This window comes from Anastrepha ludens, chromosome 5 (genome assembly GCF_028408465.1).
Source record: "Anastrepha ludens isolate Willacy chromosome 5, idAnaLude1.1, whole genome shotgun sequence".
Classification (NCBI taxonomy): Eukaryota; Metazoa; Arthropoda; class Insecta; order Diptera; family Tephritidae; genus Anastrepha; species Anastrepha ludens.
In genome coordinates, this window is record NC_071501.1 from 8,810,854 (window position 1) to 8,824,228 (window position 13,375).

The 13,375-nt window shown below is 33.1% G+C and overlaps 2 protein-coding genes across 8 annotated transcripts in view; both read right to left on the reverse strand.

The window, feature by feature from the left end:
* The window catches only part of LOC128864965 (uncharacterized), a 331,205-nt gene that overhangs the window by 268,910 nt on the left and 48,920 nt on the right, over positions 1 to 13,375 (reverse strand). The gene's annotated exons all lie outside the window — the stretch shown is intronic.
* LOC128864966 (uncharacterized) overlaps positions 10,748 to 13,375 on the reverse strand; it is a 34,278-nt gene continuing 31,650 nt past the window's right edge. The window contains exon 3 of one of the 4 annotated variants that reach the window (XM_054104787.1): positions 10,748 to 11,022. In XM_054104787.1, the coding sequence (XP_053960762.1) occupies positions 10,951 to 11,022 (72 nt within the window). In that variant the 3' untranslated portion in view covers positions 10,748 to 10,950. The other 3 variants (XM_054104788.1, XM_054104789.1, XM_054104786.1) reach the window with 3 other exon arrangements.

A 13,375-nucleotide genomic window follows, 5' to 3' on the forward strand; every position in this document is an offset into this window, starting at 1 on the left:
AAAAAATTGTTTCTACCAACTGATGTTTCCTGCGCAGAGCGGGTTTCAAACCTGTGCTCTTCCACATGGTAGTCACGCACGAACTTGTTTCGGCTATAGCGGTCGCAAACGTTGGGTTACACAAAATTTGCAGCAAAGAGTAAGCTGTCTTAACTACCTTATTTTAAAACGGATCTTGCTTTTATATAACAAACGCGCTTCAGACAAGTTTCTTGAGTGTATTTTTAATCCAATTATTACTTTCAATACATTACGAGCTTACGGTGTGCGAATATCATTATTGGTACAAGAGACAGTTACGCGTTTTTGCAGTTTAAGCGACGATATGTCTGTTAACCGATCCCAAAAGTAGGTTGGTACTGAAAGCGCGTAATGCGCCTCTCCCTTTGATCTGACTTCGTCGAAAAGTTCGTGACTTTGATCTTGCACTGGAGGATTTCTACGATGTTAACTATTGACTTATTTAACCAATGAAGCGTTCTGATTAGCTGCTGCAACAAACACACTGCCTTCACTTTCAGATCTCAAGCTGAGAACGGTCAATGAGTACTAATCCAAAATTTTAAGTTCCAGGAGAAAAAATCATTGCATTTGAATGAAAAAACTCAGACTCTAACTACATCGATCTTCCATGTAATTCCATGGTAATTCCAAAAACAAAAAAAAAACTAGAAATGTGGCTCGTCAAGAACTATTAAAATTTGCTAGAAAGGATAACATGTACAATAGAAAAAAGATATGTACTGTTAAAAAAAAAATTGGGAAATGAGCCTTTATGACCAATAATTTTTCAATTCCAATAATCTACAGTCACTAATTTTTCCATTCCACATACAAATTTCACTTTAAAATAGCACCTAATTATTATACATCTAATATAATAACCCCGTATGCGGTTATGGTTAGGAATAATGTTTCACACATACAAAAAACTCACTTAACTTTATTAAATTAAAATTTCCTTTAAAATATTTTCGTGATATTCTCTTAATGAGGATTACCACTTTCCGATTTTCTTTTACTTTCCGCACAAATTATCCAGCTGTCAACAGCATGCAATGTGTTTAACGCAAATTTATTGTAGCAAAACATATTCCTGTCTATAAATTTTTATTTTGACATTGAATGCAGCCAAGCATGGCGATTGTTCTATAAAGAAGATGTTCTGTTAAAAACCGTATGCTGTTCAGAAGAAATGCGTGCGAGCATTCATACGTTCATACATACAAAACATCTGTTTACTTTTTCGGCCCGAATTCTTGCGTTTAGCTTATGTAGAAATGCCATCGATATCAAAGAAGTTGGGCGCTCTCGCTGACATGTGTCATTTGAAGACTCAAGTGGGCAAAGGAAAAAAGAAAATGCGAAAAAGGGAAAAGCTGCTAAAGAAAAAGACCTTCAAGCACAGTATTTACTTTTCACACCAACCATTCGAAAGAAGAACTACTTTTAATATAGCTTAATAATAAAGGGTGGTTAAATTTCAAGGGCCGATGTTGAATCTGAACCACGCCTAAATGTCAACGACATCGTTGGACTTCTTTCTTTGGGGTTATTTGAAAGAAAAGGTGTACGTCGAAAAGCCAGCAACAATTCAAGAGCTAAAGTATGAGATAATTCGGCACATTAACGGCATAGAACTTCAATTATGCCTCAGCGTCATCGAAAATTTGGACAATCGCCGAAGCCGCGGCGGCCATTTAGCCAATATTTTGCCCTATACGTAATTGAATCGAACCAATATTATCATAATAAGGAGAAATGACAGTAATTTCGTAAAAAAAATTGTAATTTATTCAAAATCAACACCGGCCCTTGAAATTTAACCACCCCTTATATCCAACTTTCTGCCCATAGCTCATGCAAATCAGGAAACAGATGGCATCTTGTAAAGTAATCATAGCGACATTCAATTTTTTTTTCGAAAATACAAATTATTCTTCTATAAAAACCATATAATTCCAAATATCAAATTTTATGCAAATTAAAAAAAAAAAAAACAATTAAAAAAATTTTCTTAAAAATTACGTACTTAAAAATAAGAATTTAATAATTTAACAATATCCGGTTTGCAATTTTATAACCCGTTGAATTTGAATATAATAAAATGGAAGTTTCAAGTATCTCGAAAATCGCTTTGATTTCTGAATTTTTGTTCCTTACAGTGTTGGGTGTTTTCCACATCAACAGTATTTCGGGTAAGCAGCAAAAAATGAAAACTGGCTCAAAACGAATCATCCTCTTTTTTTATATAAATAATAAAGAAGAAGAACTTTTTTACTAAATAAAAAAAAATTATTTTCACTGATGGATATCTTATTTTGACCTTTACGGGCTCCGTTACTAGTCTCTTTGTGCAGTATATACAGCCCGTAAAGGTCAAAATAAGATTTCCATCAGTGAAAATATTTTTTTTTTTATTTAGTAAAAAAGTTCTTCTTCTTTATTGTCTGTCTAATTCCCAAGTGTCAAATATAGATATTTTGAAACAAATAATTAAATTCTTCCGTTAGAGGGCAAAAGCAAATGGGCAAAGTGTCAACCCCAATAAAACTGAACTCATCCTATTTACCAGGAAACATAAAATTCCAAACTTGCTCCCCCGACTCTAGGTGGAACGGCACTGTCATTCAGTGATGAGGCCCGCTACTTAGGTCTAATACTAGACAGACAACTAAGTTGGTAGGCAAATGTCGAAGAAAGAAAAAGAGTAAGAATAGCACTCTACTCTTGTAAACAGCTGATAGGATTAAGTTGGGGTCTTTTCCCATCTAACGTATATTGGCTTTACACAGCAATTGTCAGACCAATCCTAACATACGGCATAATATGTAGTATGGTGGCCGGCTTTAGATAAGTTATATATTAAAAGAACCACAGAGGCACTAAACATTATGCTTAACCTATTACCAATAGAGCATTTCGGCAAGCAAACAGCTCAAAAACGGCTCTCACATTAAGAGAAATCGGTCTACTCAGAACAAACCAGAGAGGACACTCTTCAATTTAAAAAAAAATCCCCTGCATTCCTGTTACAACGGACTTCTGTAAGACCAAGGATATCAACTTAGATAAATCCTTCGTCACAATATTTCCTTCCAAAGAGGAATGGGATAACGGGCTTATAGTTAAGAAAAATTATATAAACATCTACACAGGTGGCTCAAAACTAGACAACAAAGTAGGTGGAGGGGTTTACTCCGATAAACTCTAAACGACGTATCTAAGTGCTAATACCTATGCCTATAACCACTTGTAATTTACTTATATACAGAACAGGAACAGCGGTCGATCGAAAAGCTTGTTAAGATTTAACAGAGAAGCTATGAGAAAAATGATAGGGGTATTACCTGGTCATTGTCTGATAGGCAGCCACGCTAGAAGGTTAGGACTCCCGTACTTCGATTTCTGTAGAAGCTGTCCTAATACAGAACAAGCGGAAACAGTCAGACACCTTTTATGTGAGTATGAAAGCTTAGCGACAAGGAGGTTCCGCACTCTTGATACTGCATTTTTAACCGATGTAGCGGACATAGCCCATCTAAAACTAACGAAGCTCTGCTCGTTTATTAAAGTTACCGGATAATTTGAAAAGGAACACGTAGGGTAAGGATAAGCTTCAGTGGTATCACAATGGGCCTGCGAAAGGTCTAAGTGTGTCTTTACGACAACCACCCATCCTACCTACCTAGAGGGATTTGCGTCACAAATATGTCAAATGACTAATGACATTTTTTTTCTTTTCGTCACTGAGACTACTTTCGAAATGTTGGGCTCGCGAATTAATTTTTTTTCCGAAGCTAAAAAGTAACGAAAGTTTACATTTCGTAAACTTCCTTCACTTCACCCAGCTTTAGGCAGAGCTAAAGTTAAATCACTTTTTCCAATTTTCACAAAATCTGTGTAATCCCAATATTTTTAAAAAATTACTCTTCATTACTGTCCATTTATATTCCTTTTGTGATTATGATTTATGATTCCCAAATTGTAATTGTAAAAAATAGTGAAAATCATGTAATTTGCTCAATTCAGATTGACTTTCATAAAGTTTTATAGGCCCATTAACTCTCATCCGCATTAAAGAGTTAATTTTCTTGATTTTCTTAATCAACATAATTTTCATAATCATTCAATTTCAATTCTACCTCCTTGCTGTGCTCTTTCTTCAAATTTTTATTGCACTATTATCTCTTTCTTCTGGGCAAATTAAATCATATAACTTTGCAATATTACATCGAAAATGCACCCAAGCATTGCAATTAGCCACTAACTGTATTGTAATGATTATGACACAATTACTGGCTCTAAAAAATTATTACTTAATGAATTTTTATGTACTTCGCTGCATCTTACAATTAACAACAATTCCACATTCCACCTTTCGTACTTGTACAGGCATCTCTTGATGTTCACACTGCAACAAATTTGGAATGTAGGCAGCGAGTGATGCAGCTTATTAATGATACACACACACATACATACCTACATGCACATAAATATTGTAGATAAAACAAAATCGTGCTTTAGACATTTTCAGCTGTCATCAGCTAGCTTTTTATTATTATTATTCTTTTTTTTTTCTGATGTCATAACATTTTTCGTGCAACATTGTTTAATTTCCTTTTTTTTTGTATTTCTTAAAGCAAATTTTTTAAATGCACCACCGGTGATGCAGTATTCTGTGTTGACAACAATGTGAGATGTGCATCGTAGGCATTAATACATTGTAGTTATTGCCATGTTTTCGTGCATACATTTTTCACCGCCTGACACGCAGACCCATTGACAACATCGACTAAAATATTTGTAACTAAAAACTAATTTCAGTTCTCCTTTTACGTGTGCAACTTGATACTCGTACATGTGTGAATGAACGTAGTATAGATGCACATGAGGGTGCGACGATCTCCGCGAAAAGAAAATCCGTACTGTTTTTCCATCGGACTTGTAAAATTTATTATATTTTCGGACTTCAAAATATTTCACAAAAATACAGAAAAAAATATTTTCAGAAAATACGATTTTAGTGGACCGATTTGAGAATACGAGGTGTGTTTTTAAAGTAAGCTTTGACATAAAAAAATAACATGTAATTTTTTTCCAAAAATAATTTATTCTCTTGAAAGGTCATACTTTACTTTTCTACATAATTTCCATTACTATTGAGGCATTTATCGTACCTTGGGGCCAGCTTTTGTATGCTATCGTCAAAGAAGATTGCCGCCTGCTTAGATTTTTGGCACCCAGCGTGAACACAATTTCCGATTATTTAAACGTTCGGACATAATTTCGTAGAGAACACTTCTTGAGACAGCAGGAAACTTTTCATCTAAGGTCGAAATCGTGAATCGTCTGTTCTCTTACACTTTACAGTCCACTTTTTGAATCAGTACAGCGGTAATGACTGAATATCTCCCACTTCGTTACTCATCATGAATGTTTGTGCGGCCATCTTTAAAGGCCCAACCCATTTTCGCACCATTCTATCACTGATTTGGTGATGAATGTTAACTGATTTGAAGCCTTGAGCACAGAGAAACCGTATTACAGCCCGCACTTCACAGTCTGCGGGATTCTCAATAGCTTGACGCATTTTAAAATCGCACAAGCAGATGCAGACTCAATCGGATGGTTCCATGCTGGCGAGAAGCCACAGCTCAACAGATATAGCTACACCATGCGCATACGCTAAACGGCGACCGCACCGTTGCGGCGGCGTAATTTAAAAACGGTACTTACTTTAAAAACACACCTTATATGTTACATACCATTGAGTTTTTATAAAACAAAATTATGCTTTCAAAATATTTCTTTCAAAAAAAAAAACTAACCATCTCAGATGTTAGAGGAGTTTAAGCTTAAAAGGTTTGCATAAAACTATTTAAAATTTTATTAACAGAAACCAAATAGTTACATTTGGGGGGGAAACATTTGGGATGTGAATAGATTAATTTTCCACTAAATAAAAGGTGTGAGAAAATATATTTCCATGATACTTTAGAGGACTAAATCAGAGGAAAAACGGCAAGTTTTTTGGTAAAGCACCCTAATGCATATGCATACAGAGCTCGTCAACTCTATCAGGCCTAGACAATTATTAAATAACAAACAACTTTAATAATTCTCAACCGTCCGGAGTCATCGATTGCATTTTTCGAAAGTTGATTCAGTTCAGTTTTCCATCCATTTATTATTCGAATTCTCCTCATAATTTCTTGACATTTTTCAATGAATTATTTTGAAGAAAATACATGTACAAGGTGTATGGTATGTGCAGTAATACACACCTTAACTTCGATCTTCTGTCGATCATATAAACGCGTAAAATAATAGAATAATTGAACTTTCCTCCTATGCAATAAATAAAAACTGCCCAGTAAAAAGCCAGTAACAACAAATACCTCTTAACCATGACATTACTATATTACTAAAACTGTACTAAATTTACTCCACAGTGTATGTTTTCTCACAAATTGACTCGTTTAATCGCCGTTATCTCAAAGATGAATAAATCGAATTTACAGGAACTTAGCTTTTCTATAGTATTTTGTAGTTATGCTAAGTCGCTAGGTACTGCAAAGAAAATAAAACAAAAAGTTCTTCTTTAGTTCTGCCATTTCACTAACACTTTTTGTTCAACACTCGAAAAAATAAGAATTTATAGGCACCACTCGTATGCAGACTTTTCCTGCTGAGTGTGCACATAGTACATATGCATATACAAATGTACATATGTGTGTATAATTAGTGCGACTCAAAGAATTGTATCGAAAGATAACTGTGAATTTTAGTGTATTTCTGTATGCATGCAACGTTCTGCTCAACATATCCCACGACGCGCTCTAATTGCCCTTTTCCGACTTTCTTACAAAACTTTCGCTTTCCAATTCGTATAAGTTTACCAACCTGAGTAGTTCTTACGTAGTTTTAATTTGGCGTAGCTAAACATGAGCATTTATTTACATAGTCGTACATGTGTGTAAGTAGCTATTTGTCTCTGGGTAGACACAATTCTCTGACAGCCGCTATGACATGCGTCAAATACAATTACGGCAAATAGCAAAGAAAAAAGTAAATTAACATAAATTTTGTCATCACGCATGGTTGCATGCATAACTCAGCTTATTATATGTGTACGTATACGTGCACATTAGGGGTATTCAAATTGGAAATTTTTTTCAATAATAAAAAAAAAATGCAATATGAGAAAATAAATTTTTTTTTTTAAGTGAGAGAAAACTCTAAAATTTTAATGACCTGTGTGTGGCTGAAGATTTTAAAACTTTTGTATTTTTTTTCAAAAAATAGTAATTAAAATAACTGGTAACACCCTAATGTGTCTGCATGCAAGTAATTTCTTAAATTACAAATAATCGATGGGTACCCAAAAATGTTTATTATTCCCGTCAAATTGTCATGCTTACAATTTCCCTTTTTCTATCTAGTTCCACAAAATTTAATCTATATTTTCTAAATTAAAAATTACGATTACAAAAACAAAATAAAAACGTCGGATCAGTTAAAATTAAGAAGAAACAAAAGGTTTCTACTAACAGCCATCCAACTAAACTGTATTAAACAACTTTAGCATTGAGAATTTTTGCAATTTATTTATTTCTTATCTAATTTTATTAATAATTAATAGTTTATTCTACGACAAAAACTATATAAATTTTGATTTTCAATTTTGTGCAAACTAAAAAAAAACAAAAAAACAAAATCAACAAGTTATCACCAAAAATTTCAAAGTTTTTAATCGCGAGTTTCTAGAAACATTTTGAGTATTCAGTTTTATAGCGCTTTGAATTTTGCTAATATATAACAAAGTGCAAGTTTGAAGTGGCTCCAACGCCGCATGGATTTTTGACAATTTTTTTGCTGACGGTGCTGGGTGTTTTGTTTCATATAAAAAATTTCTCACATTCGTTACATGGAGAAAATGCAAGCAAAAAATATTGTCAAAATTCAATGCGATTGTTTGGGTCACTTGAAACTTACATTTTATTATATAAAAACTCATTGGCCATACTGGAATTTTTTTGAACATTCTGTTTGAAAAATATGAATTTTTTATGAAATTTTGTGCCTCTTTTTGCACACTTTGCACAAAGTTTGAAGCTTGAGTAAGTATGGTTTTTGTAGTAAAATGAACTTAATTTTTATAAAAAAAAATATTAAAATTAAAGGAGAAACAAATAAGTCGATAAAACTTAAATAAGTCACTGTGCTATAGTTATTTAGCGCTGTGTGAATTAGGTGCCGCTTCATCCACGCAATTCATGGTAGGAGCAGTCGTAAATTACTTTTTTTAAGAAGCATTTTGAGGACATGACAAATGAATTTGAAAGACTGCCAATCCCAATCTTTCTCTTAAACTCAGATATTTCAATATTCAATATATTCAAGATATTCTCAAATCTAATTTTTACACAAACAGCTTTTATGCTCCACTCAGCCCCCACAGGCCCAGTACAAACATGTTAACCCTATTCTGCCCAACTGCCCCAGACTAGTGGTTTTGTGCCTGACTGCTGCTCGGTAGTAGCGGAATTCAATATATATTGCATGCATTAAACACTTGTGGTTATTTTTCAAATTATAGTTTAATTTTTTTGAAATTCTCCTCCGCCACGACAAGCTCTGGTGCATTTTTGCCATGAAAAGCTTTTCATGAAAATGAATTCAAGTTTATTCGCCTACGAAGAGGTCACACTACAGATTGTCATTGGTGCACTCCTTAATTTATCCATATTATTGAAAAATTGCCCACTATAAACACAATTCTTTTTAATTAGTGCGAATAAGAGAAAGATTTGACAAACTAAGCCTGCACTAGTCAATGTGGGCTGTAAGCCATTTTATTAGCTCAGGACAGAGATGGCACCGCGAATATTTTAAAAGTGACCAAAGTGAATATCACCATTCACAGTACTATTATCAAACTGAGAGGTCACTGAGCATTTTAGTTTCTAAATGCTACCCACTTAAGCAGAAATAAATTTTGATGCTTTCCATTTCAATTCCAATAGGCAATTCGGGACATGTTCTTCGATTATGATGTAACTCAAATATGTTGCTCTCTGGTCAAAATAATGAGATACGCAATTTTTTTTTCGCCCGTAAACAATTTTTTTCAAGATTTATCGGCAATTTGGTTTTTCGGCTCAAAATCGATTTTTTTAATATAATTATATAAGAAACAGTTTTTTTAATTGCTCATAACTTAGTCAAAAATTAACCGATTTTAATGATTCTGGGTTCCAAATCATTGTCATTACTTGCACGAGCGACTTCACGTTCAAACAATAGCAAAAAAGTAATTGCAAATTTTTTATTGTGCAAAAAGCAAAAAGTGCGAATTTTTTTCGAAATTCAATGTTTTAAAAAGTGTATTTTTTTTTGTAACTTTTTTCAAATCAAGAAAATACCTCAAACTTCAATTGAGTTGCTAAAATAAGTTGTTTTTGAGTAATAGATTTTTGAGTAAAAAAACCTGTAAATCATCTTTTATCATTTTATAACGACGGAAAAACTAAAGTATCATTTCACTTCTCAAATTTTTTCTGTTATTGTTTTTTTTTTTTGACAAACAAAACCCATGAAAACGAAATAAAATTTGCTAAAAGGGCTTCATGGGGACTCTTCACCTTCGTTACCAACTATAAAAGATTGTGAAGCTGACTTTGAACTAGACGTATAAGCATTTTTGATGAAGACCGCCCAGAACGTTCAAATGAAGTTACCAATTTTAGGTATAAATAATAGGTAGGTACATATTTCACCCATCAAAAAGCCACTTTGTGAATGTCTTCCTGAAATATTTTTTAACATTCCGAGTAAAATTAGGCGTAGAATAATTTTTAAATTTTCGGAAGAAACAAAGTACTGCAGCTGCAATGAAAAAAGTGCCAAGTGTGGAAAAAGAGCGGCATGGGGAAATACTTCCCAAATAAGGCGCTTCAGTTATTCACTCGGCATACTTAGCCTGGTGTGAAGGTGTCAGCTCGTCAAAGAAAATCACGTTGTGTTGACTCTTTTGATATTCCCGGAGTTTTTGTAGCGAAGCACAGTTCAACTCAGAAAACACAAATACTAATATTTTATACAAAAGATTTCCTTCGCCAATGCGACCGATTGCGTTGGGCTGCCTTATAATTCACTTCGATGGTGATCTACGAAATATTTTTGGGGAAAAAGAAGTTCATTATTTTCTCGATAGATGGCTGTAGTGATCGATTTCTCGTGGAGTAACGATCAAACCATTTAAAGTTTATGCTCATTGCCACACTAAAGCAATTCTTTCGCTTTTTTTCGTTTGTTCCATTCAGTGGTGAGTTACAGGGTGTCAACAACGGAAGTTATCCCTTCTAAAAACAGTTTTTTTAGCGGAATTTTGGTGGTGGGCTGGGCGTATGTAACCCCTTAAGAAAAAGAACAAAAAATTGTGTGGTATTATCAAAAGTTTCATGTAATCCAAAAGCCCCTTTGAAACCTGAAGCATTTTGGCCTTCCAAATACAGCAGTACTTTTCTCTATTCCTCTTCGAATTTAGTGTTTAAGTTAGCTCAAAAAAAAGTTTTGGTTGTTTTTCCAAATATCGTAGGGAGTTTGTAGAGAGTGCGTCAATATGCCAGTAACAAAATCTGAACCATAATGCTGTGATTGCTACATTTAAGTCCAAACTAAGGCAACTTGCTTCCATGTCAGCGTTTTGTTGAGTCATATTTAGCGTGCCCTTTATTATTGCTTCGAATATATAAACAGTGTACATCCAATTACCCCATACGGAAGTAAAAGTTTCAAAAATTTTTCAACAAGATTAATTACACATTAACAAGCTGTTTCACACATTTCTTTGAAAAACATTTAAATTTGAAATAATTCCAAAAATTTCACTAGTTTCCTTCCGCGGAGTGCTTTTAACTTTATTATTATTATTACACCGTTATTCTATTCGGACTTTACCGCATTAGATTTTCGACCCTCAGATAAAGTAGCTGCAAAATATAAAACAAATAATAGCTGAGCTATTTCAATTAGTAAGTCAAGATTATTGATATTTTTTTATAATTTAATAAACTGAAATTAACAAGCTGCACAACAACAATAAGTTTTGCAAATACTGTAAATAAATTTCACATTTAGTTATTTCTCTCAAGTCTCAACTTATTTCTTAATTGAATCCATTTTGGAGAATTCTGATTCAAATTTTTTTAATTCCAGTATTTATTGAACTTTTATAATTAAAATAGGTTTCTAAATACATACAATTGCAACAAAAGTTTTACAAATTCATATTTATTGAAATTTGAAAACATTTTTTTTATATTGTAGAATATATTTATTTTGTTTTAGAATTTGAGGTTGATAAATATAAATCTTTTTTTTTAATATAAAATAGCAAACCGAAAATATGTAAAATTGAAAAAATTACGGCAAACCTCATTACACCATACGACTTGATATAAAAACAGTGGAATTGTTGTAGATTTTCAAGGTAATTCAAAGTTAAACTGTATGGAATACAATAAACATTATTTCGTTAATTAAATTTGAAAAGGATTTGCAGTGGAAATGTTTACTTCTTCAAATACTGAAAGCGTTGCCTTAGTGGAATATATAAATGTCATAGCTATAAAAAATAAAAATAGAAAGAAAAGAAGAAAGCGCTGCAAAAAACAAATGATGAATGTAGTGGCAATATGAGAATGGGGAGAGGCAGAATGGAAAGAAAAAGATGCAATTTTGGTGTAATGTAAGCAAGTAAAGCGAAAGTATTTTGTAGACAGTTTGTGATAATTTAATTTGTAAGAGTTAAGTTAAAGCTAATTTTTAGGCGAAGATCAATTAAGAGAGGCAAAAACTATTAAGCACGGGCCTAAAATTAAGTTCGCTAACCTCACGTGAGCCAAAAAAGGATGTCAATTTAATAATTTCGTGAGCGAATGCTGTTGAAAATATTGGAAAATGAAAGCATAGAAAATCACTGCACCACAATGAAATTTCTCAACAGCAATACGACTAAAATGCAGTGCAGCAGGGAATGCAGCAGTAAATTTCTGGCACATATTTCATTATTTCAGAGTGACTTTTTTACTCGAATTGTAAGTAGCGGCATCTGTCGGCAGCGCAGTAAAGAGTCATGAGGATGACTAGACTGCAAAGGCCGCAAGTAAGGGTTCGAATATGGCTTGTAAATGGAGGCTGTTTCGTATTTCAGTGGAAATAGGTGCTTGTGAAACTTCTGAGTTTTTATGAAATACAATATAGTAAATTTTTAAATTCAAGTGCAAAGAACATGAAAAATTTAAGTGCAAACAACATGAAAAACATAAAAAATGTACCTGTTGCTGCATCGTAGGTCAGATAACAGTTATGTTTACCAAAAAAAAATCGTTTTCAATTAATACTGCCTAGAACTATTGCAAAAAGGATTCAAAGTGTACTAGTTCTCAACTGTCGTACTTAGTACTAGTTTCTAGAATTAAAAAAAAAGTTGCAGAGCTATAAATTTGCTACCTTTCATGCCAATGATATGTAAAACTCACCATTAGCAGTAGCGAAAGTCAGATTACAGTTACATTTATCAAACGGATTTAAAGCACACTAGTTCTCAAATTTTGATTTTAGAACTAGTTTCTAACTGACTAGTCCAAATGGAACTAGTTTCTAACTAACTAGTCCAAATGAAACTAGTTTATAACTAACTAGTCTTGTTAGAACTGATTTCTAACTAACTAGTTCAAATGTAACTAATTTCTAACTAACTAGTCTAATTAGAACTGGTTTCTAACTAACCAGTCAGTTTTTTCTTGTTTATCAAACAAATAAAAATTCACCTATCACTGGTTTCAAACTATAGAAAAACGGATTCAAAGCGCACTAGTGCTCAATGGTCGGTTGTGGTACTAGTTCCTACTAAGTTCAAAAAAGCGTTGCACCGTAAAATTCGCCAGTGGCAATTGTGTAAGCCAGCTTTTGTTTTTATCAATAAAAAATTTCGAATTAAAACTGGTTTGAAAAAGGTTTCAAAGCGTACTAGTTCTCAACTGACGGTTTCAGTATAGTACCGCACTATCAGAAAGTGTTGCAGCGGTGTAAAATAGTACTAACTGGGTCCATATCTCGTAAAATTCACAAATATCCACAAATTCATTGAAAACTCCCGAATATGTGGTTTATGTGCAAGAAATTTGTCAACATAGCATGCAGAAAAAAAAGTGTGTAAAATCAACGCGATGTTTGAACGACTTTCAACTAACCCATTAACACTTTATTATAATAGAATTGAATAAGTCTATAAAACTAGATACCCAGAAATTTTCTAAAAATTTCGAATAAAAAGTTGTTATTATAATTTATTAATTATTTTTTC